This window comes from Buteo buteo, chromosome 23, assembly GCF_964188355.1.
Source record: "Buteo buteo chromosome 23, bButBut1.hap1.1, whole genome shotgun sequence".
NCBI lineage: Eukaryota > Metazoa > Chordata > Aves > Accipitriformes > Accipitridae > Buteo > Buteo buteo.
Window position 1 is genome coordinate 22,551,115 of NC_134193.1, and position 21,666 is coordinate 22,572,780.

General features: G+C 55.8%; 1 protein-coding gene across 3 annotated transcripts in view; it reads right to left on the reverse strand.

Moving 5' to 3' along the window:
* Nucleotides 1–9,631: 9,631 nt before the first annotated feature.
* Nucleotides 9,632–21,666, reverse strand: part of NR6A1 (nuclear receptor subfamily 6 group A member 1) — a 101,046-nt gene continuing 89,011 nt past the window's right edge. For 2 of the 3 annotated variants that reach the window (XM_075054640.1, XM_075054639.1), the window contains 3 exons: nt 20,666–20,787; nt 18,280–18,432; nt 9,632–17,268 (listed from right to left, as the gene is read on the reverse strand). In XM_075054640.1, coding sequence (XP_074910741.1) covers nt 17,180–17,268; nt 18,280–18,432; nt 20,666–20,787 — 364 coding nt within the window. In that variant the 3' untranslated portion in view covers nt 9,632–17,179. The remainder of the gene's footprint in view (nt 17,269–18,279; nt 18,433–20,665; nt 20,788–21,666) is intronic. The other variant, XM_075054641.1, reaches the window with a different exon arrangement.

A 21,666-nucleotide genomic window follows, 5' to 3' on the forward strand; every position in this document is an offset into this window, starting at 1 on the left:
GACAAGCCGGCAGGTCAGCGGGACGGGCCGGGCCGGGCCGGGGGGGACGGGGACGGGGACGGTGGTCCCCAGCCCCTGCGCTGGGTGCGGAGCGGGAGCGCGGCGCGGCGGAGCCGGAGCGGAGCGGCAGGTGCCGGAGCCGGAGCCCTTTATAGCGCCTGGAAGAGCATCTCCATGTTGGTGCGGGCGAGCGGCCAGCCCCCCGGGGGCTGGGGAACCTCCTCTGGGGAGAGCGGGCGGCTCACGGCGCCGGGGACGGGCTGGGGGCGGAGGGACCTGCCAGCCCGGGGACGAGGGGACACGGGGAAGGGGCCGCGCTCTGCCCCGCGGCCGGTCCCCGGCCCGGCAGGCCCCGGCCGGCAGCGGGCAGCGGGCAGCGGGCACGGCACCCCAGGGCGGCAGCAGCCCCGGGCCAAGAGCCGGGAGGGGGGGGGGCGGCGGGCAGAGGGAGCTGGGGGGCTCGGGGCAGGAGCAGCCCCCGAGGGCAGCGCTGAGGGCGGCAGCTCCCGCCGCCGCTCCCCGGGCTGGGGGGAAGATGCTCGGCCAGGCCTCGGTAGCGCCGGGCTGCGGTCCCGGGCACCCCAGGGCAGGGGGCATCTCTCTGCAAGAAGGGGCACGAGGCCCTTCCCGCTCCCACGGGGCTGGTGGAGCTGCCCCACGCCGTCGGTGGGGAATAACGAGCCCCCCGCCTCCCCGGGCATCCGGCCTGCAAAGCGGCAGGGCCAGCGTGGGAACTGGGTGTCCAGGGGGCTGGAGCACAATTAAATGTGTCTGAGCAAGAGGAACACCCCGCAGCCGGCCCTGCTCAGTGCACAGCCCCGGGACCCCCGGCTGCTGCCAGGACCACCCCTGTTACCCTGCACCAGGCGGTCCTGCCAGCCGGCCGGCTGCGCGGAGGTGCTCACAGAGCCCGGGGAAAGCTGCGTGAGGAGCACTGGGGTGTGCGGCAGCTCCCGACACCTCCTCTGGGGCCACTACTAACGAGGTGACAGTTCGGACCTAGCGCCAGCCACCCCGCACGGAGCGGCTACGGCCAACAGTATCCTGGTCGGCCTGTCAGACAACGGTTGTTCACCGCCAGTATTAACTCATTGCTGCACATTCAGGGATTCTTAATGAAATGTTCCATGACGGCAGCAGACCGGCACAGCAGCACCCATGCTCCCAGCACGTCCTGTTTACTGGGATGCTCCCAGGCCGGCTGGCCACACGCTGCGGCCCAAGCCCTTGGCCATGGGGAGCTCGAGGCGCCGGCTCTGAGCCAGGCACTGGAGCTGAACCCGTCCCATCAGGGCCGACCCGCTCGGTCAGGAGACCCTTTGTGGCTGGTGCAGAGCTGCAGTCTGTCCCAGCACAGGCAGGAGCCTGCTGCCTGCACAGCCCCCCGGGGGGGGCTCCGATTCGAGGTGTTTTGATGCCGAGGGAGCTGTAGGAAGGGCAGCGGCACAGGGACCCCGAGGCTGGGGGCACCTGGAGCTCCTGCGCGGCTGGGGGCTGTGCTGCCGGCAGCACCCGGTGAAGAGGAGCCATGGCTGCTGGCCCCACACGGCTCATCCCGCACGGCTGATCCCACACGGCTCGTCCCGCACGGCTCATCGCACACAGCTCATCCCACACGGCTCATCCCACACGGCTCATCCCGCACAGCTCGCCCCACACATCTCATCCCCCACGGTTCATCCCGCCCGGCTCGCCCTGCACGCCCGCTGCCGCCCGCGGGCACGGGGGGTAGGAAGCGGCGCTGGCAGGGAGAGCGGCAAACAGGAAACGGGCTCGGTGGAGCATCGCTCCAGAGCGACCAGGAATCGAGCCCTGGCTAAGAATAGCAGCAGAGCAGCCCCCGGTGCAGGTCAGCTGCCATTTGGCCGGGAAGGAGCGCTCCCACCGCCGGCAGACCCCCTTGGCCATGGCCCCCACGCTCACCGCGAGCTCCCGGGGGAGCTGCCGGGGCAGCCATGGAGCGGGACCTGCCATCCGGGAAGAGGAGCCCAGGAGGGGCCGGGGGTCGGGAGAAGAGCCGAGCAAACCCTACACGGAACAAAAGCAACTCGGAGCCGAGGGTTGCGGTGCCTGCCGGCACGGGATGGGGAAGGGTCGCGGGCTCAGCCAGCCCCGGTCCCAGCCACCTCCCACGCCTGCTCTGGGGTGTGGGCGCTGCCTGCGTTCCCATGGATAACACACGGCGCTGGGGTGACCGGGACCCCCAGCCACCACGGGCTGGGCTCCCAGAGCCCCTCGGCAGCCAGATCTGTCATTTCTGGGCAGCAGCACGGCTGAGGGGCCAAGGCTACGGCGAGGCCTCGCTCTGCTGCTCGCGGTGTGCAGTCTCCATCCCCGCGCCTGCTGATGGGGACGGGACGGGAAGCGGAGGCCCATGCACGGCTCCGGCTTCCTTGCCAAGCCCTGCCGCGTCTCCAGCTCTGGCCTCGGCCGCCACCATGCCGGGGAATGGCGGCAGCGGCCAGGAGACGGGTGGGACCACGATTCTCCCCACGGACACATACTCACCGCGAGGCGGCTGCGCGCCCTGCTGCGCGTGGGACCGGTGTGGCAGGACGGCCTCGCTCACGCCGCCGGCCAGGAGCTGTGACCCGAGGAGCCTTTGTGGGGTGTTGGGCACCGCTGGCCCGTCTGCGGCGGGCTGGGGGATTTATGGGACCTGTGTCCAGCGGGAAGGTGTCGGGGATCTGGCTGCGCACACGCCGCCCCGGGCAGGACACGGGCCAATCTCCTCCCCATGGGGGCCAGGCTCAGCTGGGATGGACCCACTTCGGTGCCTTATTGGCTTCTGTGGCCACGTGACGGCGCTGAAAAACATCATAATTAGGCTACAAAACGCTGCCCATAAACTAGCATTAGAAAGTGACAGCGGAGATAAGTGGGACCCCCGCGGCAGATAACGCGCCATGGGAGAGAGACCTCGCGGGGAGGTGGGGGGCACCGGCGGGTGGCGGCGAGCGCACCAGCACCCACGGCCACGCTGATTTACGGCCCGGGGCGGGAGGGAGGGGGCCACGGGCACGGGGCACGACGCCTCGGGGAGGAGCGCGAGCCCACCGCACCCACCCAGCGCCAGGACCTGCAGCCGGGGCCTCCCCAGCCCCCAGGGGTCTCCTCCGCAGGGGAGGGTGGGAGGAGGCTCCTCCACGCATGGGGCCCCACGCCTGGGCGCCCGCGGCCGGCAGCTCTGCGTGTGCCGAAACAGCACTCGAAGAAAGCCAGTGCCCCTGGGCCGGGGGCACGGTGGGCAGCCAAGCCCCCGGCAGCGGAGGTGTGTTTGCCGTGTGTGCTTCCCCACGCTCCAGCGCCGGGCACGGTCCTGGCCCGCAAGCACCGTGTCGGCCACAGGGCTCGGGTTGAAACACGAGTGTGCCCTGTGAAAACACGAGTGCCGGGGTGAGAGGCCGTGTGCGAGGCATCCCGTCCCGCCAGAGCAGGGATTTGCTCCCGCCGTTGGCCCCACGCTCCGGCCGTCCATCACCAAGGCGTCTCCCCGTGTGTTTGCGCGCAGGGTCCCGCTCTCTGCCTCGTCCCGCAGCGACGACGGCCCCGAGGACGGGCTGGCTGCCGCGGCCCTGAGCCCCGTGCCGGCGCAGCGAGGGCTGTGCCGCAGCTCTGCCCCAGCCAGGCGGCTGCTGGCACCCGGGGTGGGACGGCAGGACCCACCATCCCAGGCTCAGGGGTCCGGGAAACGCTCGTCCCCCCTCGGCACCAACGCAGCCCTGACGCGGCACGACAGTGCCGGGCCCTGTGGCGTACCCACGCCGGGTGGGGGGGGAGCAGGGAGCCCCCCCGGTGCTGCAGCCACGGGGAGAGGAGCGGGAGCGGCGAGCTGCGCAGCCCTGCTTGTTTTTTCCTCGCTCTGCAGCTGAAGAGAGGAGAAAAACTAATGAAAACAGAGCTCTGGAAGAAGCGCCAGGCCCGGAGCGGCTTCCGCCCCGATCCCCAGCAATTATCAGCCGCATGCCAGATGTTCCGATGCGATGCCAATGTCAGAGAAAATAAATCTGTGGCAGGTTCAAGGTCCCTGCCGGGCCGGCATGCAGCGGCTCGCGGCTCAGCACCGCACGAGGCGGGGACGGAGCTGCGGGGCGGCCGCGGCCGCTTCCTCCCGCCGGGCATTGTTCCCCCGGGAAGCCCCGGCCTCATGCCGGCCGCTTGCTATTTTTGCAGCAAGGTGCTTTCAGGGGCAAATACGTCCCTGCTGGCCTTGGGCACTTTCCTTTGCACGGGCCCTTGACAAGGCCGCAGCGCAGCTTCTGCAGCGGGCGCGCAGCCCCGGGTCAGGGCCAGCGCACGGGCCGCGGCGCAGCCCGGCAGGTCCCGGCCGGCATCGACGGGAGGGCGGATTTGGGAAGGCAGCTCCGGAGTGACCACCCAGGGGCCGGGCAGAGCCGGCTCCCGGCAGGGCGGACGCGTGGGGACCCGGCACCAGGGATGCCCAAGCCCGTCTGCAGCGTGGGTGCCAGCTGGATGCCAGCTCCGACGCCAGCGGCAGCAGCAACCTCTCGCCCGCGCTCCTGCCCTCCTTTCCCTCCCCGTGCTGGGTTTGCGCTGGGACGTGGGACCAGCGGTGCCTGAGGAGACCCTGGGTACCTCTGGCAGCACGCGCCTGCGCAGGCAGGAGCAGCCCAGCACACACGGAGCTCGCGCCGAAGGCTGCGTGCGGCCCCAGGGGTCCCTGGGGACAGGGAGGGGGTGCGGACTGGAGTGACGTTTCGGTGGCCACAGCACCCAGGAGGGAAGGACGGGGTGGCCCTGGGCTTCCAGCTGCGTGGGTCCCCGGGGACGTGCTGGGGAGGGGACGGCTGCTGTTCAGGGCTGGGGCCGGGCCCCGAAGTCACTGCCCTGCCGCAGCGTTGTCACGGCCAAGGGACCGGCACAGGCTCTGCTTCGTGCTCCTGACGGGCCCAAGCACTGGCACGTCTGTCACCAAAGCCCCGGCTTTTGGTCCAGCGACTGCCCTGCCCCAAATCCCCCTGGCTGGGCCGTGGGGCCAGCACGGCCGCGGCGCAGCTGGAGCCCGCGGAGCCACGCCGCCCGCCGCTGGCCGCAGCCGTGCTTTGGCTCCTTGCTGGTGCGTAGCCTTGATGCTCAGCAAAGCATATCTCCTTCTTGGATTTTATCTCCATCCACTCAGCTTATCGGCGGCGGGGCAGCCCTCCTGCCTGCGCCACGTTCCCGGAGCGTGCCTGCAGCAGGTGTGGTCAGCACTACTGTTTGCCAGATCTCACCGCCTGCACCGCCGGCTGCCCGCAGTCCCTGACTCCGGGGCCCGTGCCGATAATGCGCACGCAGCGAGGACTTCGGCGATAGCGTTGCCGATGACATTACCTTGTCCCCCGCATTCTTCTGATGCCACGCACGCCTTCGCTCAGGGGCGCGGGCAGGCCCGGCACATGGCGGCGTGTGCAGATGGTGCGCAGGCAGCGCTGGGAAGCGCTGGTGGTCTCCTCCCGGGGGGACTCATTGACATATCAGTCACATAGTTCTGCATAATTGGGGCTTGGATGCAGCCTCTCTTTATGTTTCCTCTTGGCAGTTGCCAACAACATGAAGCACTCCTGGGTCAAAATGACAGCCTTTTGTTTACTATTCCTGCTTATGTGCCTCATTTTCTTCAAGGATAAGAGCTCTTTATAGGAATCTTTATTGTGATGAGGTTAGCAGAGAGAAAGATTTCTCTCCAGCTTTCTCTCTCTCTTTCACAGCTGATTAGCGGGGTCGGCCCACAGGGACAGCAACATGGAGCTTGAATCCAGCACCCACCTCAGGGTCCCCCCGGCCACGAGCCGCGTCTGCTCCAGCGCTGTCCTATCCCGCCGGCCCCACCAGCACGCAGCCCCGTGCCGGGTGCCCAGGCCGTCCCGCACCCCTGCGGCATCACTCCCCTCCGGCTCGTGGGGGGCTGCAGGGAGGGGATGCCACCAGCCTCAGCAAAAGTGCCATGAAACCCAGCTGCGCCCAGGAGCTTGGGCAGGAGCTTACCGGGAACACACATCTCTTGAGCACGCCGTTACTGTGCCGGTGGTGGCGGTCCATCCTTCATCTGACCTCTGGGGGGGTGATCAACCCTGTCAGAAACACCGAGAACAATTCTTGCACCTGCACTTGGCAAACTGAGACGTGAGAGACTTGTGATGGTCCAGTAAATGGTGACCCACCAGCCTGCTGCACACAATGGACTGGTTTTCAGGTTTGAGCTCCAGGGGGACAGTGACTGGGCAAGAGATGAGGAGAGGTGTGAGAGCAGTTGGTGACAAGATGTGGAGAAGCTCAGGGAATAGACGTGGCCAGCGATGGACTTCAGTGGAAATCCTTCCCCAGCCCTGGAAGACTCCCCACAGGACCATCCCAGCAGATGCTTCACCCATTGCTGGGCTGACACCACCGCTGCAGGCGTGGTGACCCAGCCTCACCTCACAGCCCAGTCCTAGCCAGTGGCCGTGGGGTGACACTCCTGGGAACAGCAACTCTTTTTTAGAGGAAAGCAGCTTACCCTTGAAAGTTACTTTCCGAAGGTCAAGAGTGGGACTGTGACAGAGCAGCCTGACAAACGCATCTCCCAAAGTCCTTGGGCCCGATAATGTATGTCCCATGCAATGTTGACACTAGTGATCCACCAAAGATCAGGTTAACAAGTTTGACGTTAGTGACAGCGTGATTTGTTCAGCGCTGGCTCTGAATTCATAGAGCGGCTGGCCTTCGGTGATAAACTATTGCACTGCGCGCACGAGGCTGTGGCAGTTGTCACCAGCCAGAGCACCGAGATGAAAAGGAAGCAGAGCTCTAATCAAAATACAGTGGTCAGTAGAGGTTGAGCTGAAAATGAAAACGTGCTGGTACTTTTCCCACTCCAGCCCTGCTTTCCAGGCAGCCCTTTGTGCCAGCGCAGGGCACGGGGAGAGGCCGCCCCATCGCCTCTGCACAGCTCCAGCAGCTCCTCTTGCTTGGGTTGAAGGTGAGGACAAACCCGTCGCCCCACGTATGCGAAGCATCCTCTGCGGCTTCCCAGGGAGCCTGCCATTACCGACCTTCAGGGCCCCCTTACAGGGAATAAATCCAGGGCAGTGAGCGTCAAAGCTGCTCGAGGTGCACCGTGGAGGAGGAGAACCCCTGTAAAGAAGAAAAACTAACACAATAGAGAGGGCAGGAGACGTGACAGCACTTGGCAGAGGAGCGGAGGGGCACGGCTCATGCCGGGATTGAAAGGAGGACGCGATAAACCCTCTACAAGGAGCGGGAAGGGGGTAGGCATGGTGCTGCGGCAGGGAGGGGAGCGGGGACCCCACGAGCTCAGGGGGAGACAGCCACCCTGCGGCGAGCAGGCTGGCAGGGGCAGAGGCAGAGCAGCCGTGACATCCATGGGGACGCTGGGGGAGATGGAGCAGGCCTGGGGCCAGCATCAGCAGGGAGCAGTGCCCGGGGTGATGGGGAGCCGGCCGGCCACTCTCCGTCCGCATCGTCCCAGCAGCGCAGGCACTGCTGCAGCCTCTGAGCCCTCCATGTCGAGCACATCCGGATCCCCATGGCCACATCGGGAAGAGGAGCAAAGCTTTCCTCCTGGGAAAGGAGCATCTTCTGCAGAAACACCTAGAGAAGGGCTGCTGGACCAATTCCCCCTCCTGAACTCGGTCTTCTCCTCCCTCTCCCCTCTGCTCAGCACATGCTCCCACGACACCCCGGGAAGGGGACGTTGCAGGGACTGCGGGACAGCGCGAGGTCATGACACAGGATCCTCCCCAAAAGTGAGCTGTCCTGCTGCAAGCTTGGGACTAGACCTCAGGTGAGGCTGAACGTGCTCAGTGCTGATTTATGGTTTGACACATTGATTGCATCTGCGGTGAGGCACAACACTCCAGCTTGGGGGAACGGCTGCTTCACCTGGCTGCAAACGACTGTCACGGGCTCTGCTAGGTCCTTGGCTTGGCTCGAGTTTTGGGACAGCTCTTCTGACCATCCCCTGCTCCCCAGACCAAAGCCCCTAACAAGCAGATTTCTGTTGTCTCTGGAGAACAGACACCAGGGAATTTTCTAAGGACAAAAGCCCATTGCCGGAGGACAGCCCTGCACTCACAGGCGACCTTCATGGATCCCTCTGCTCCGCGCAGAACCCAGAGCCCCCGAGTCTCTCCTGCAAGCATGGCCAGGGAGGGCTGAGCACTTCATCTGCCCACCCTGCCCAAGGAACCAGCCTTTCCCTGGGGGGGCACGCACCCGCCAAGGGGGCTGAGGGCAGAGACCTGGCAGTGCCGCTCCTCAGCCTCCCAAAAGTGACGGCAGAGCCGTGGGTCGGCTCCCCCCGCAGCCGGGGGTCACAGTAAAGGGGCAAGTGATGGAAGGAAAACACCCCAAAACTGGCCAGCAAAGGAAAGCAGACTCTCAGCCCGCAGCCCTCTGCCCCGTGGCTGGGGACAGGCTCTGCCCTACACAAAAACTGCCTATTACAATCCAGCAGCTCCGTGTTCAAACCCAGGAGCTACACCAGTGACAAAACCCTTCAGCTCAGGAGAAATATGGGGAGGGCTGCATCCCTGTGTGGCAGAAGGCAGACACAACTGCTATTTCTCTGCCACAGAACCTCCCATTATTAAAATAAGTGGGGAAAAAAAAAAAATCCTAAATGCTCTTAAGCACAAGAGCTCCTAAAGATTAAAATGGAAGAATTTCCATTCTTGTGAGTTTAGCAATGCAGAAAGTGCTGGCAGCCCCGCGGGAGGGAGCAGTGGAGCGCAGGGGCTGGCTGCTCACTTGGAGCCACCTTTGTGGCAGCGCAGCGTCTCCCTAAGTGGGCCTTAATGTGTGCTCTTTAATACACATGGAAATGTAAATATGAAAAGTGCTTCTTAGTCTTTTAACACACACCCACCTCAGTGACATGAGAGATCGTTAAATGATTTCTGCAGTTTCTCTCCGGAGCATGCTGGTCAAGGATTTCTGGTGCGTTTGCTCGTCTGGATTATTCCTCCTGCCTGCAGCAGCTGTTGCTGCACGGGTCTTCTCTCGCTGCTGGTGCAAACCCTCCTCCTGCTGCACCCTGCAGCAACGGCAACCCACCCGAACGGCTGTGTGTTCTGGCCATCCCACAGACAGGAACCCCCGGGTGGCACGGCCGGGCTGTGTGCGCCATGGTGGGCACCTCGGGCTGCAATGGTGCAATGTCCAAAAGGAGAAAACCCGTCCTCCTGCCTTCTCCTCTGCGACCTGGGCAGGGGAAGGGGACCACCATGAGCCCATTGCATGGCAGGGCCCAGAAGACCATGCAAAGCTTCACTCTTGCATTGCCCCTGCTCCTGTGTCGTGTCCCCCCCACGGCACAGGACCCCTTCAGCTCCTGCCACACAGGCTCTCCCCAGCCGACCCTGCTTTTAGCAGAGGTCGCTGCCAGTCCACGCTGCCGGCTGCCCAAGGCAGGGATCGTGCACCCGCCCCAGTCCCCAGCTGCACCAACGGCACCAAGGCCTTCCCCAGCCCCACAAATGATTCCAGCTCCCGCTGCTCCACCGCAGGACGGCGGCAGGCAGGGCAGCGCCGCGGCTGCCACCCGGACCAGCGCTGGGTGCCATCACCCTGATGATGCCTCCCCCCGGAGGGAGAGCCGCTGCCGAAGGGGGAAGGTGCAAGCCAACAGCAGACGCCACCAGTGCAGAACAATTCACATTTATTAGTTCATACAGCTAACACTCGCTAAACATGCGTTCAACACTTATTGGTCACATTTCCACAGGTAGTCAAGTCACAGAGCAGAGCAGCGGAGCAGGGGCAGGTCGGGCTGACACGGACCCGCACCGGTCCCGCCGCGCAAGGGGAACCGGCTGTGCCACGGCGCGCCCGAGACGTGCCGGCAGAAACATTCATTTGGTCGTAGCGTAGTGACGGAAAGGCAGTTCCCGAGAGGCGCAGCACGGTGCCCGCTCCTCCTCGGGCGCTGCGGGGCGAGGGCGGCCGGACACGCTCTCCTGCCCCAGCCCCGGCTCTGAGCGTGCCAACGTTCACCGTGTGTCATGCCGAGGCAACATCCTGCTTCCCTGATTTATGCAAGGGATCGTGGGAAAAATGAAGTGTTTTACTGGGAGTAACCACCACCTGGAATATCAGCGGAAGGACCCGAAGACCAGGACCAACCCGTCTTGGAAACATCCCGCGAACCAGCCATGGGCAGACACAAGCACATGGCAGCAAACTGGACCCGCTTCCTCCTTGAGCTGCCCAGCACGCTTACGCCCAGGACGCAGGCGCGAGGGGTCTGCGAGGTCCCAAGCTACGAATGCAGCCGCTGCATTGCACCTGCACCAGGACAGAGCTGGAACCAGGCCTGTGGCTTGATGGGCACCAACAAAAACCAAACTGGCGAGAGCCACGTCCTGCCCCGCAGCTGCAGGCAGGGGCTGCGCTCCACCGGGAGGGATGCCGGAGCTCAGCCCTTCCCTGCAGCATCGCAGACCTCCACCTCGCTGCGCAGGGACACATGGCCGCAGCCGCAGGACGCTGCCCACGCTGTGAAACAGCGGCTCGGTGCAGCAGCAGCCGCAGCGGTCATTGCCACGGCACATCGGTGCTGGGCGAGAGCACGGCATGCGCAGCCCAACGCCTTCCCACGGGGTCAGGGGTCCAGGTGGGATGCAAAGTCGAAACCGTCACCCGCAGGTTGAAATGCCGCGGCGGTAACAGGAACCAAGCCACAACCCATGGGAAGGGAAGCAAAACTCCAGCCATCACAGCCCCTGTTCTTCGCTGGCAACAAACACTGGCAGTATTTTGTTTTTCACACAATCCCTTTGAGATGATAAACAGGATGTCACACGAGGTAGTTTTGTTATGGAAATTGAGTCAATAATGTTATCAACTATTACAAGACATTTTATAAATTGAAAGAAAACAATGAATCACAAAAGGCTTTGTTAAGGTTGATCGTCATCTGGTTTCAATTTCTGTTTCTTTTTGCCCTTGGGGGCATTTCTTCCACTGAACCATGTTGCTTCTTTCATAGACTTGTTAGAGGTCAGCTGCACAGGAGCTCTTTTTTAATTATTTTTTTTCAAGGGGAATATATTGCCTGGGTTGGCCTCACTAGTTTTTTGCAGGGCTGGTTTAAACTCAGATTTGCAGATCCTGGCCAGTGAGACTGCTGGGAAGGTGGCTTTCAGCCCTGCTAACTTTTGCTGGCTCTTGCTCAGCGCTGGCACTGCCTGTGGCTGCATCGGGCTGCACGGCGCCTTTTGGATACTCCTAGCAGCTGTAACGGAACTAGTTTTACATGTCGGTACCTTTCTCAAGCAGTCTGACTGAATCTACAACCTTACCGACCCATGATGAGAAAGTTGTACTGACTGGCAATTAAGATGCTCTAATTCATAAGCAACAGAGTCCAAAACACTGGGACTGGCTGCCAGGGACATATTGAGAAATTCCCATTTTCCCCTTTGCCACGAGCACTCGAACACATTTAACACCGAAGGCAGAAGGACGAGGTAATGTGCAAATACAGACAAACTTCTCCCAGCCCTAGGAGCTGATGTGCCTTCATCAAAACTCTGAAGTTCCCTAAACGATGGTATTTTACGCTTCACCATTTCCCTGTCCAACAGCACCGGCGAGAAGGAGGGCTGCGCACCGCCGGGCAGAGGGGCTGCAGCCAGAGAGGAGGCAGGGCAGCTCCGGGGCTGGCGGGTGCTCCCCACAGCCCCGACCAGACCCCCCTGCCTCTCTGCTCTCCCCAAGCCCCTCGGCCACCCGTGCTGCCCTGGGCTCGGCCCCGCTCTCCCCGCGAGCCCCCCGGGCAGAGCGGACCCCCAGCTGCCAGCTCGTGCGAGGGCAAAGCCAGCCGCAGCTCCCCTCGCCACGGCCTTGCGACAGCCCGGACGGCAACGTGCGTCTTCGGGATGCTTTTCCCGTTGGACCACGTCTAAGCCTTCAGTAGGCAAACTTCCCACAAGCCAAACCAAAAGTTTTTCCCCCAAAATCTCCGTATGGGGGCTTTATTCAGCTTTCAATGGCTCCTCCAAACAAGTCATGAAAGAAGCAACTGTTGCAACATCAAAACTAGGGTTTCTCTGGGTCACATTTTAAATACTTATCCCTGAGCTTCTGTGTATTGCAAACAACACACCGTGAACCCAGAGAAACGCCACAGCTTGATACTGACATCCTATGTATTACCCTCGATTTACACATCATCTACAACTTAAAAATTAGTTTCATACTTAAACTAGTTCCCCAAGTTTCCCCCTTTCTCCTGCCTTTTATGTGGCAGGGATGATTGCCGCTTATTATCCTGAGAAATAACAACATTTTCACAGACACCAAGCTTCATAGCTTCAAATCAAAACCAAGAAAGAAGAAAGAATGAACGGTAAATAGCACATTCACAGGAGAATCTTTTTTTTTTTTTTTCCATTTTAAAAAATGTAGTAAAGATAAAAGAAATTCAAGTTTTTTAAAAGAAGGTTGGTTTGAAGGACAAGACTGAATCTCCTTAACCGAAGGTGGCTGCACCTCCGTGCAGAAGCCTGAAGAGCAAGGGCAGATTCTGCCGCGCGCAGCAGAGCGAGGGACGGGCAGCGAGCGGCACGCGACGTGAGCTCGAGCCTTTGCACGGGCAACTGCGGGGCGGGGGCACGGCCACCCAGGCATCCCCCGGCGAGCGATGGCAGCCCTGCCGAAACACCACAGCGCCCGGGAGCCCTGCTCGCTCTGCTGGCGCTGCTCGCTGGAAGCAACACCACAGCACTAGGAAAATGGGTGTTACTGGGGCAGCAGCTCGCTGGTACCGGTCGCCCTGCAGCTGGCAAGCCGACTGACCACTTTGCACTGATCACCCCGAAAACGCCACGTTCCCCCTTTGGTCTTTGCGTGACGGGAAACGGCAAAAGCTCAGGATTTAAGAATTACAGAAAAATCCAGAGCTGCACCCCGATGACCCAAAGCAAGCAGTGCCGCTGCACAGCACTGCGGGCTAGCAGGCGTGAGATGAGAAAGACGAACGCTGCTGGCATTATTAACAGTTAGAAAGCAGCTAGTGCGTATGTAAAACGGCTAGAGAATTAGCTCCTGCTGCATCGATTTTGCCATGCCCAGACAGAGCCCATCAGTTTTGAGGTACCTGGCATCTCTGAGCATCCCGGTCGTCCCTCCATCCCCCAGCCCTCTCGAGGGGCCGGGCATGCCGAGGACAAGGACTCGCTACTGACACACACCGTGGGGTCAAGGCTCAGCTGGCGGGACAGAAGCCTGACCCAAAGGCAGGCAGTGGAAGAAAACCCAGCTGCTTCCAAAAAGCTTTTGTTCAGATCCTGGGGTCTTCCCACGCGAGCTGCGGCTCAGCCCCATCAGCTGGCAGCAGCAGTTTCTGCTCTGTTCTCTGCACTGGGTGACGAGCTTCAAGCCGCAAAACAGCAACGAGGATACCTCGGCAGAGTCCCTCTGAATATGTGAGCATGAGCACTTCAAATTTATGTCCCAAATCTCTGTTCAGATTAAAAGTAACTCTTCAGCTTTCCATCTGCACAAATGCTATGAAGGAGAGGAGGGGGTCAGTCAGCCAATTTATCTTTCAAATCGGGGATAAAAATTGACTTGTCATGGCAGAAAATTCTACCAAAGACTATTATTGTTGATTGATTCCTCTATGACAGAAGGTCAGATAAGCAAGAGCAGATAGATACCAAAGATAATGAACTTCCCCCTACTAGCATTAAGCACAAATAAAATATGAGTCCCTGTAAACGGAATGTTACGTGAAGAATGGAACAAAAATTCCAACCTTTCCAGGGTGTCCTTCAAACCAAATTCACAAATACATCTAGTGACTGACCTAACATCTCTACGTCTCTAGCTACATTCCTACCTTCTCATAATACCTGAGTTTGCAATGCAACACATTCACTTTACCCTGTTTAAAAAATACAAGTCATTAGAGGACTTGGTGCAGAAGATATTAAGAATGACTGTCCAGTGAGCTAGATTCTGGTTCGGTATATTAGCTTCTTCCTTACTTGTCTGTTTAGTAAGGCTTTTCTACTCCCTACAACAAATGGGTTATTTGTTAATGGATACTGCTGCCAATCAACCTTTCTAAAATTTGTTTTATACAATAGAAAGTAGAACATTCTTGTCCATTCATCATCATAAATTATTTTAGGTTTTTTGGTGGTGATGGTACAGCATTAGCCTTGGGAGTCTATTTTGGATAAACACCGAATATCTAACAGATTATTTTTGTTGAGTATTTGGCAATAAGATGACCACTTTTATGTACACTAATTAAAACGAACTCTTAATTCATCAACAGCTTATAATAATTCAGTAACTGTAGAATAAAATTACTCCTATGCAATTTTAACAATTCCTTGAGTGTATAAAACAGCAAGCCAGAAGATAACCCGTAATAAAAAGATCATATCAAGCTATTTGGAAATTAAACTTAAAAGCTGAGAAATACTTTCTAACTTACAAACAGATATACTAAAATCTTCCCATTTACACTTGAGGTATAGGCTGTATGCAGAAGGCTTTCCTGAGAAATACGCGCTTGTCTCATTTTACAGTCAGAAAGTAAATGAGATTTACGGAACCACCTTTGGATTGTGAAGCTCTATCAAGCTGAACCGCTGCTGGGCCCAGCAGCCGTTACCCGTAACATCCTATTTAAATAATGAAAAATGAGCAGCTAGTGGACTTTCACAAAAGGGAAACCGTCAAGCTGGAAGATGCCCAAGCGGGACTGCAAAAGCGGCGATGCCGCCGTGGGTCCGCGGTCAGCCAGCAGCGGGTCTCCGAGGAGAGGTCTGACCGCAGCGGTCAGCGCCCGGCACAGCCGCCGACTAACCGAGAGATGGGCCAAGCCGGTGGGCCACAGCATCTCCTGGGCTGCAACTGAGGGAGCACCCGCTGGGTGAAGGGGAAGGAAAGACGACTGTGGTGAATGAGATTTTTCTCCTGTTCACCATGACATTCATCTCTCAGCAGCTCCCGTACCTCTGCGCAGTACTCACTTTGTGCCACACAGCTGACATCAGGACAAGACAAAAAGGTAGCAACCGGTCCCTCCTACCCTGAAGGAACAGAAGTTGTTTCCCAAAACATTTTTAAAACAGCATTCAAACACTTGTTGGTGAACCCTCTTGCTACATAAACATCAGATTCATATCTAAGGACACAGGGAAGGAAATCTAGCCAGGGCAACACGGCTGCCTAGGAGAGCTACTGAGTCTCCAAATGTTAATTCTTAATGAAGGAGGTAAGAACAAGAGCATCTCATCCAACCTCTCCACCACCACCGTGAGCAGGAAGCCATGAGGTTACTCATGAGAATACCCAAGTTTAGATAAACACCAGCACTTAGCAGTTACTCAAACAGCTAACCAGTTGTCCTTAACAGCTCTGGGCCCCCCAGCATAAGAAGGACACAGACCTGTTGGAGCGAGTCCAGAGGGGGGCCGTGAAGATGATCAGGGGGCTGGAGCCCCTCTCCTGTGAGGACAGGCTGAGAGAGTTGGGGTTGTTCAGCCTGGAGAAGAGAAGGCTCCAGGGAGACCTTACAGCGGCCTTCCAGTACCTAAAGGGGGGGCTACAGGAGAGATGGGGAGGGAATTTTTACAAGGGCGTGTAGTGATAGGACAAGGGGTAAGGGCTTTAGACTGAAAGAGGGTAGATGTAGATTAGATGTAAGGAAGAAGTTCTTCCCGGTGAGGGTGGGGAGGCACTGGAACAGGTTGCCCAGAGAGGTTGTGGATGCCCCATGCCTGGCAGTGTTCAAGGCCAGGTCGGATGGGGCTTTGAGCAACCTGGTCTAGTGGAAGGTGTCCCTGCCCATGGCAGGGGGGTTGGAATGAGGTGATCTTTAAGGTCCCTTCCAACCCAAACCATTCTAGGATTCTATGATTAAACCAGTTCTCCATGCAGCGGAGTGGTGTGGAGGTTGCGAGATGGAAAATCCAAGCCTTGCAACACCTAGGACAGAACAGTTTACCAAGTACTGCATTCATACCATTCTTCCTGGTAAGAAGGGATTCCACAAGCAGCAGAACAGTCCTGGCAGAATATGACTATGGATCATGCATTCCCCGAGTCCAGCGGAGAAAGTCATGCCAGAGGACACTGGAGTCCCCTATCCCCGTCACACAGGTCACATTTAACCACAGGGTACGTTAACTGTCCCCACAAACGGGCTGCTTGGGATTGCTGCAATGCAGAAGCCTCCTCAGTAGTCAGGTACCACCTTGGAGGAATAGACTAAAAGAGGCAATCCTGCCTCTTCTCTAAGTAGGTTTTTCCTGCTTTTGTGAACCTAAAATGGATGTTAAGGAAGTGACGAGAAATTACTTGCAGTTCTCTAGCAACAAGAGTACCTTTGTGTAACACCAGGAGCCTGCTACCAACTGCAGCAACGCAATTTCAGTCGAATGGACGGTGTGCAGCAACAGTGAGAGGCCAGCTGGTCAGGCTGGGGTTGGGGGCAGAGCCCACTCCTGCAGCTCCCAGGAGGGGACGGGGGCAGCAAGCCCCTCGCAGCTCGGGAGCACTACGATCCCGCTGGGGCGGGATTCGGGGAAACCGCAGGAGCTACCACCTGCACCTGAAAACTGCCAGGGGAAAAGAAACCAACTGGCTAGACAGACTTTTCCTTCTTCTCCACTCCCTGCCTTTTTAAAGTTATTATTATATTTAAAGAAAAAAAGCTTGGCACTTCTCTAACACCCACTTCTCCAAAATGGTCCATTTGGGATACTAACAGCTCTGTCGGTGCAGTGAGGCCATTTGCTCTCTACGACAAACGCTTTTGGATACAAATCATGGAAAGAGCAGTGCGCGAACAGCGTCTTCTCCTTGAGGTAGTCTTAGTCATCTCGGTCCCCAGCCCCCAAATACAAAAGAACTAACCCTAACAAACACTGTAACATTAAACATCTTCACATTCTGTAAACCGCTGGAGAATGCATCTGCTGCATTCATACAGAACCATGTGCATTGTGTTGAAGATCATACATTCAACTCTGTCGTGAAATAAATATATAGGAAAAAGAGTAAAAAAACAAAAACAAACAAAAAAGATTCTTGCTACAATGGCAGGGACGCCCACCGCCCCGTCTCCTGCCTGGATCGCGTTTGCCCCTCTCCCGGGGTGAGCCAGCTCCCTGCCTGAGGCGCAGCGTAAGGCACCGGCCGGGGTGAGCTGGGCTCACTCTTTGCTCACGCTCGTCTTGCAGGAATGTAGAACGGCCTTAAAAAGGAGAGGCAGCTGCTCCAGGGGGACATTCACCATTTTTCCTGGTAAGAAAAAAACCAGAATTAGCAGCCACTCCTGAATCAGATTTCAGAGACACCTAAGCCAGCAACACTGGAGATGGTCTTACCTTGAACCTCTCAGAGAAACAGTTAATCATCCTACTGCTACATTAGACATTTGATATTCATTTGGACACAACAGGATTTATTATTTACTGAATTGAAAGCAAAATAAATGGGCAAAGTCAGATCAAAATGATTTCTCCACAATGGAGCAGTATTTATAGAAACTGGGAAAGACTAAATCCCGTCTCTCCTCAAACTCCCTTGTTGATCTCAATGAGTAAATTATGAGAGCTACTCTGTGATTATTATCTAGTTCGTTACAACAGAGTAGGATGAAGCATATGGAGCCTTGACACAGGGAGGCAAGTATCTCCCTTTGCCATAACATTCAGGAACAAACAATGTTTTAGTAACACCAGACCTTGTAAGATCTAATTAGTGACACAGCTACATTTGAAAATTCACCTGCGGATTTCAGAGGTCCAGATGAGCTGAAACCTGGGGGTTACACTGCAGAACTGCCTGCACTCTGCTTATCATCTGCTCCTAATTAAGCGGCATTTCAGGGATCCGTCTATTTCTTGTGAGAAAACTACTCAAGCCAGGATTACACCCTTTTGAGACAAAATGCCTCTGAGTTGGGATTGCAAGGGGGAAAATAAAACAAGAACCTGACCAAAGTACTTAAAGGGTGCCAGGTCAGAGCAAGGCACGTCTTCCTGGGAGCAGGGGACTCGGGAGCGACACGTAACGCCACGTCTGCCAGCGTCACAGGGACAACTTGCAAAGAGCCAGTCTGGCTGGGTGGGCTAGGGGTGACGGGAGATCGGCTTAAAGGTGAGAGAGAAGCTTTGATAGAAAAAGATCCCACACAAACATACTCCACCAAAGTCAACAAGAATTTCACTGTTATAAATTAGTTTTCTTTTAAAAGCTAATTTCGTTACTTGCACACAATCTCAGTGGGAGACGAGCTCAAAAAGTTACCTGCAATATATCGTATCTCTGGCAAACACATCATTAAATCCGGAAAACGGTTTGGTTGGTGTGGGTATTTGTACTCCGTGAAGTCCTGGCAAACGTACCAATACCGCTTATTCAGCTGCTCCAGTTGGGACGCGTTAGTTAGACCCCTGATGTCTGAAAGCGAATACAATTAGAGTAATGAGAACATGATGAAAACATCCTAGAAAAGCAGCAGACTCACACTTATTGCCATTTCTTCAGCAAAGACAAGCCGACTGCTAAAACTCTAAGCTGAGTCCCTGCTTTGGAGACTGGCTTCGAGTGCCCAGCTGGACAAATACTAAAACTCCCGTCTCCCCTCCCAGTGTGCCTGCATCGCAGATGCGCCTTTACACGCGTGTCTGGGTACGGGATTTCCTTCCATGGAAGACCAGGATGAGAACAGCTAATGTCCTAAGCTGCTCATCTGCAGAGCTCAATGGATGCTCTTGGAGATAACAGCTCCAGCAACCTTAAATCCCCGCCTGCCTGGTGTAAAGCAGCTGTATGTCAAGGTTTAGTCCTCACAGCGGATTCAGCGTAATACTTCCTCAGACACAAACATGTTGATTTTAGCTATATCATCTGGGCTGAGGAAAGCGCTCAACTCTATAATTCAAGGTATCATCATATTTCTCCCCATCTGCTTATGAATTATGTCATACAAGCTTTATAAACTTGTCAACTTGTTATTTTTAAATTTAGCTTTGCCAATGTCAGGCAACATACACAAAGGAAAAATGGAGGTTTCCAAGCTATCAAACTGGCAGGAAGGCCCACTGTCACCGTTCAGCATGATCAACGGCATCGGCACGCTGCTGGGGGTCCTGGGAAGGATCCAGCATGGTAGAGCAAGGAAGGTGCAGAGCCTCGGTGCAGGCTGAGTACTGTAAAACCATCTGACGGAAGAGGCATTTATCTACTGCCCAAAAGCTGACTTTTAAAAATAATTCTCAGGTATTTCACATAAAAAATTGCAAACTTCAACTAAAAATAAAAGAAGACAGGAAGTTAATGAAAATACATTTTGGAAAACAATGGAGACAGCTCGAGAAGTGTATTATCCACTGTCAGGAAACTGCCCAGGGAAGCAAACCGGAACCTCAGCCCAGCACAGATTGAAGCGTCAGCACTATCTCCTCCTGGAAATGAGTGGGGGAGGAGAGAGCCTGCAGCACATTTTTACAGACTGCAACTATCTTTCACAGTACAAAAGACTTTGGGGACATTTATTTCCAAAATTACAGCTGAACACCATCCATTAAGCATTTGCCTCTCAACAGTTTTCTTCATTTACAACATGAAGAAATGTCCTGCGAGGACCCACAGACACGTGGCCACAACAAACAGCTGGGAAAGGGAAGGGGATCCACAAGCAATGGATTGAGACAACGTACAAGACTGGAGACAGGGACAAGCACTACCAAGGAACAAACCCAATTTATTCCAAACTATCTCAGCCCACTGCTGTTGTTAGGAAATGACCAGGATCTTCTCATATGTTGAAGAATTACTCTGCATGGATTTTGAAATGACCAGGGTCTTGCAGCAGCCTGGACTGCCAGCTTTAATACACTGGTTAATCAACAGGAGCATACAGTCCCTTCTTAGGCAGAAGTCATTGCCTGCACGTAAATACTTCATTCGTGATCACTTTTCACTTTGAAGAGTTAGCATTAGGTACAGAATCTGAAAAGTAGGAAGCCAGCTAGGTGACCTAAGTATATATCCTGAAGGTAAATATTTTAAAGAGTCAGAAAAGCTCTAAAAACAAAGGAGCACTGGTTTTACAAATTCACCCTTTAAAGCAGAAAAATGAACAAATACATTTTCTAATTGGGAATCTTTGAAAGGTTGTTATGCAAATAGTCAACGTTTACTTCAGGAAAAAAAAGCCATGCAAATCAACTGGTCTTAAAGTATCATTTAGTTAACTGCTGAAAGAGTTACCTAAAGCAATAATACTTTTAGATGACACATCTTTGTCTGATGAAAAGTTTGTTAGCAGCTGGTAAGTCATCATTCACCCAACCTTATCCAGGAAGGTTTCACCAGCCTCTCTGCTCTGTTCTTATTCTGGTATTGGTACCCCTGGTACAGATATAAAATGACACACTTACTGTCCCTGGTGCCTATATTTAAAGGCAATAAAAGTTGGCTAAGCAAATGAATTAATTCACTTCCAGGATTTCTTTATGTGCGTACCTAAGTGTCCCACTCTGCACGGCGTACGGTCTGCACACATACATGTGGGTCTTTGTGGGTCTCAGACCCCTTCCTCCCATTTTTCATCAGGGAAGCAAAGACTGCTCAGACTGTTTCAGAGAATTTCTCCAGTGGGGCCGATACCTTCTCTTCGTCGACTCACCTTGATTTAGGAAGTTAATGGCTTTCATACACGCGTACTCCTCATTGCTGACCTTCAACTGGTTAAATTTGCGAAAGAGGTAGATCAACCGCTCCATCACCTCCATTCCCTCTTCACTGAATCTGGAGGATAGAGATCACACATCAACGTATACAGGACACAGTCTGTACAATGAAGGCAAGAAGCTTATTAAAATAACTTCAGAGATTTTAATGTCTTCCAAGAGAAATAAAAAAAATTGTCATCAAAACTGCTTGAAGTCTGCGGGCACCACTAAATTAAAGTAGAAGGAAAATGACTCAGTTACAAGCTTGACTGCTACAGGTATTTTAGCAAAAAAAAGTCTCTTGGTGTTTCATTTTATCCCCAGCCTGCTCTGACAGAGGAAAAGGTTTGATGGAGCCAGGAATATGCAAAAACTTTGTGTGTGCTTGTAGGCACACTGCTTTGCCTCTCTATGCTTGTATGTCCCCAGATTTCAATGAGGATTGCGTCTTTGCACTTTGCTGGGCTAACAGAGGTATAACTAAGCAGTTTGGGGAACGAGATGAGATTTCATAGAAATGTGGAGTGATACTTGTCTTGTAGGGCATGAAAATATCCTGCAAAACACCCGTCATCCTGCCAGATGCACGGGTCAGTAGGTATTCCCCTCCTGCCTGGTATTGCACTGCACCTATCCGCGACAGAGAGCAGCTCACAGCCACGTTATACAGCACTGCGCCTTACTCCTGATGGGTATTTCTGCAGGATAAAAGCACCTCTAGCAATCCTTGGAGTGCTTCCCCCCATTCAGAAGACAAGCTGCTCCCAGCAGCATTTCACATGTTCTCGCCCCTCACCACCTTGCACCTTCCTTCAATTTGTGCTTTCCACCATTTGCAGCAACCCGGCGTAACCTGCACTGGCCACCAGCAGAAACACCAACACATCCTTGGGGGCCTGGAGGTGTCCCCAACAGCCGCACAGCACCCTGCATCCCACCCTAAGAAATCCGGGAC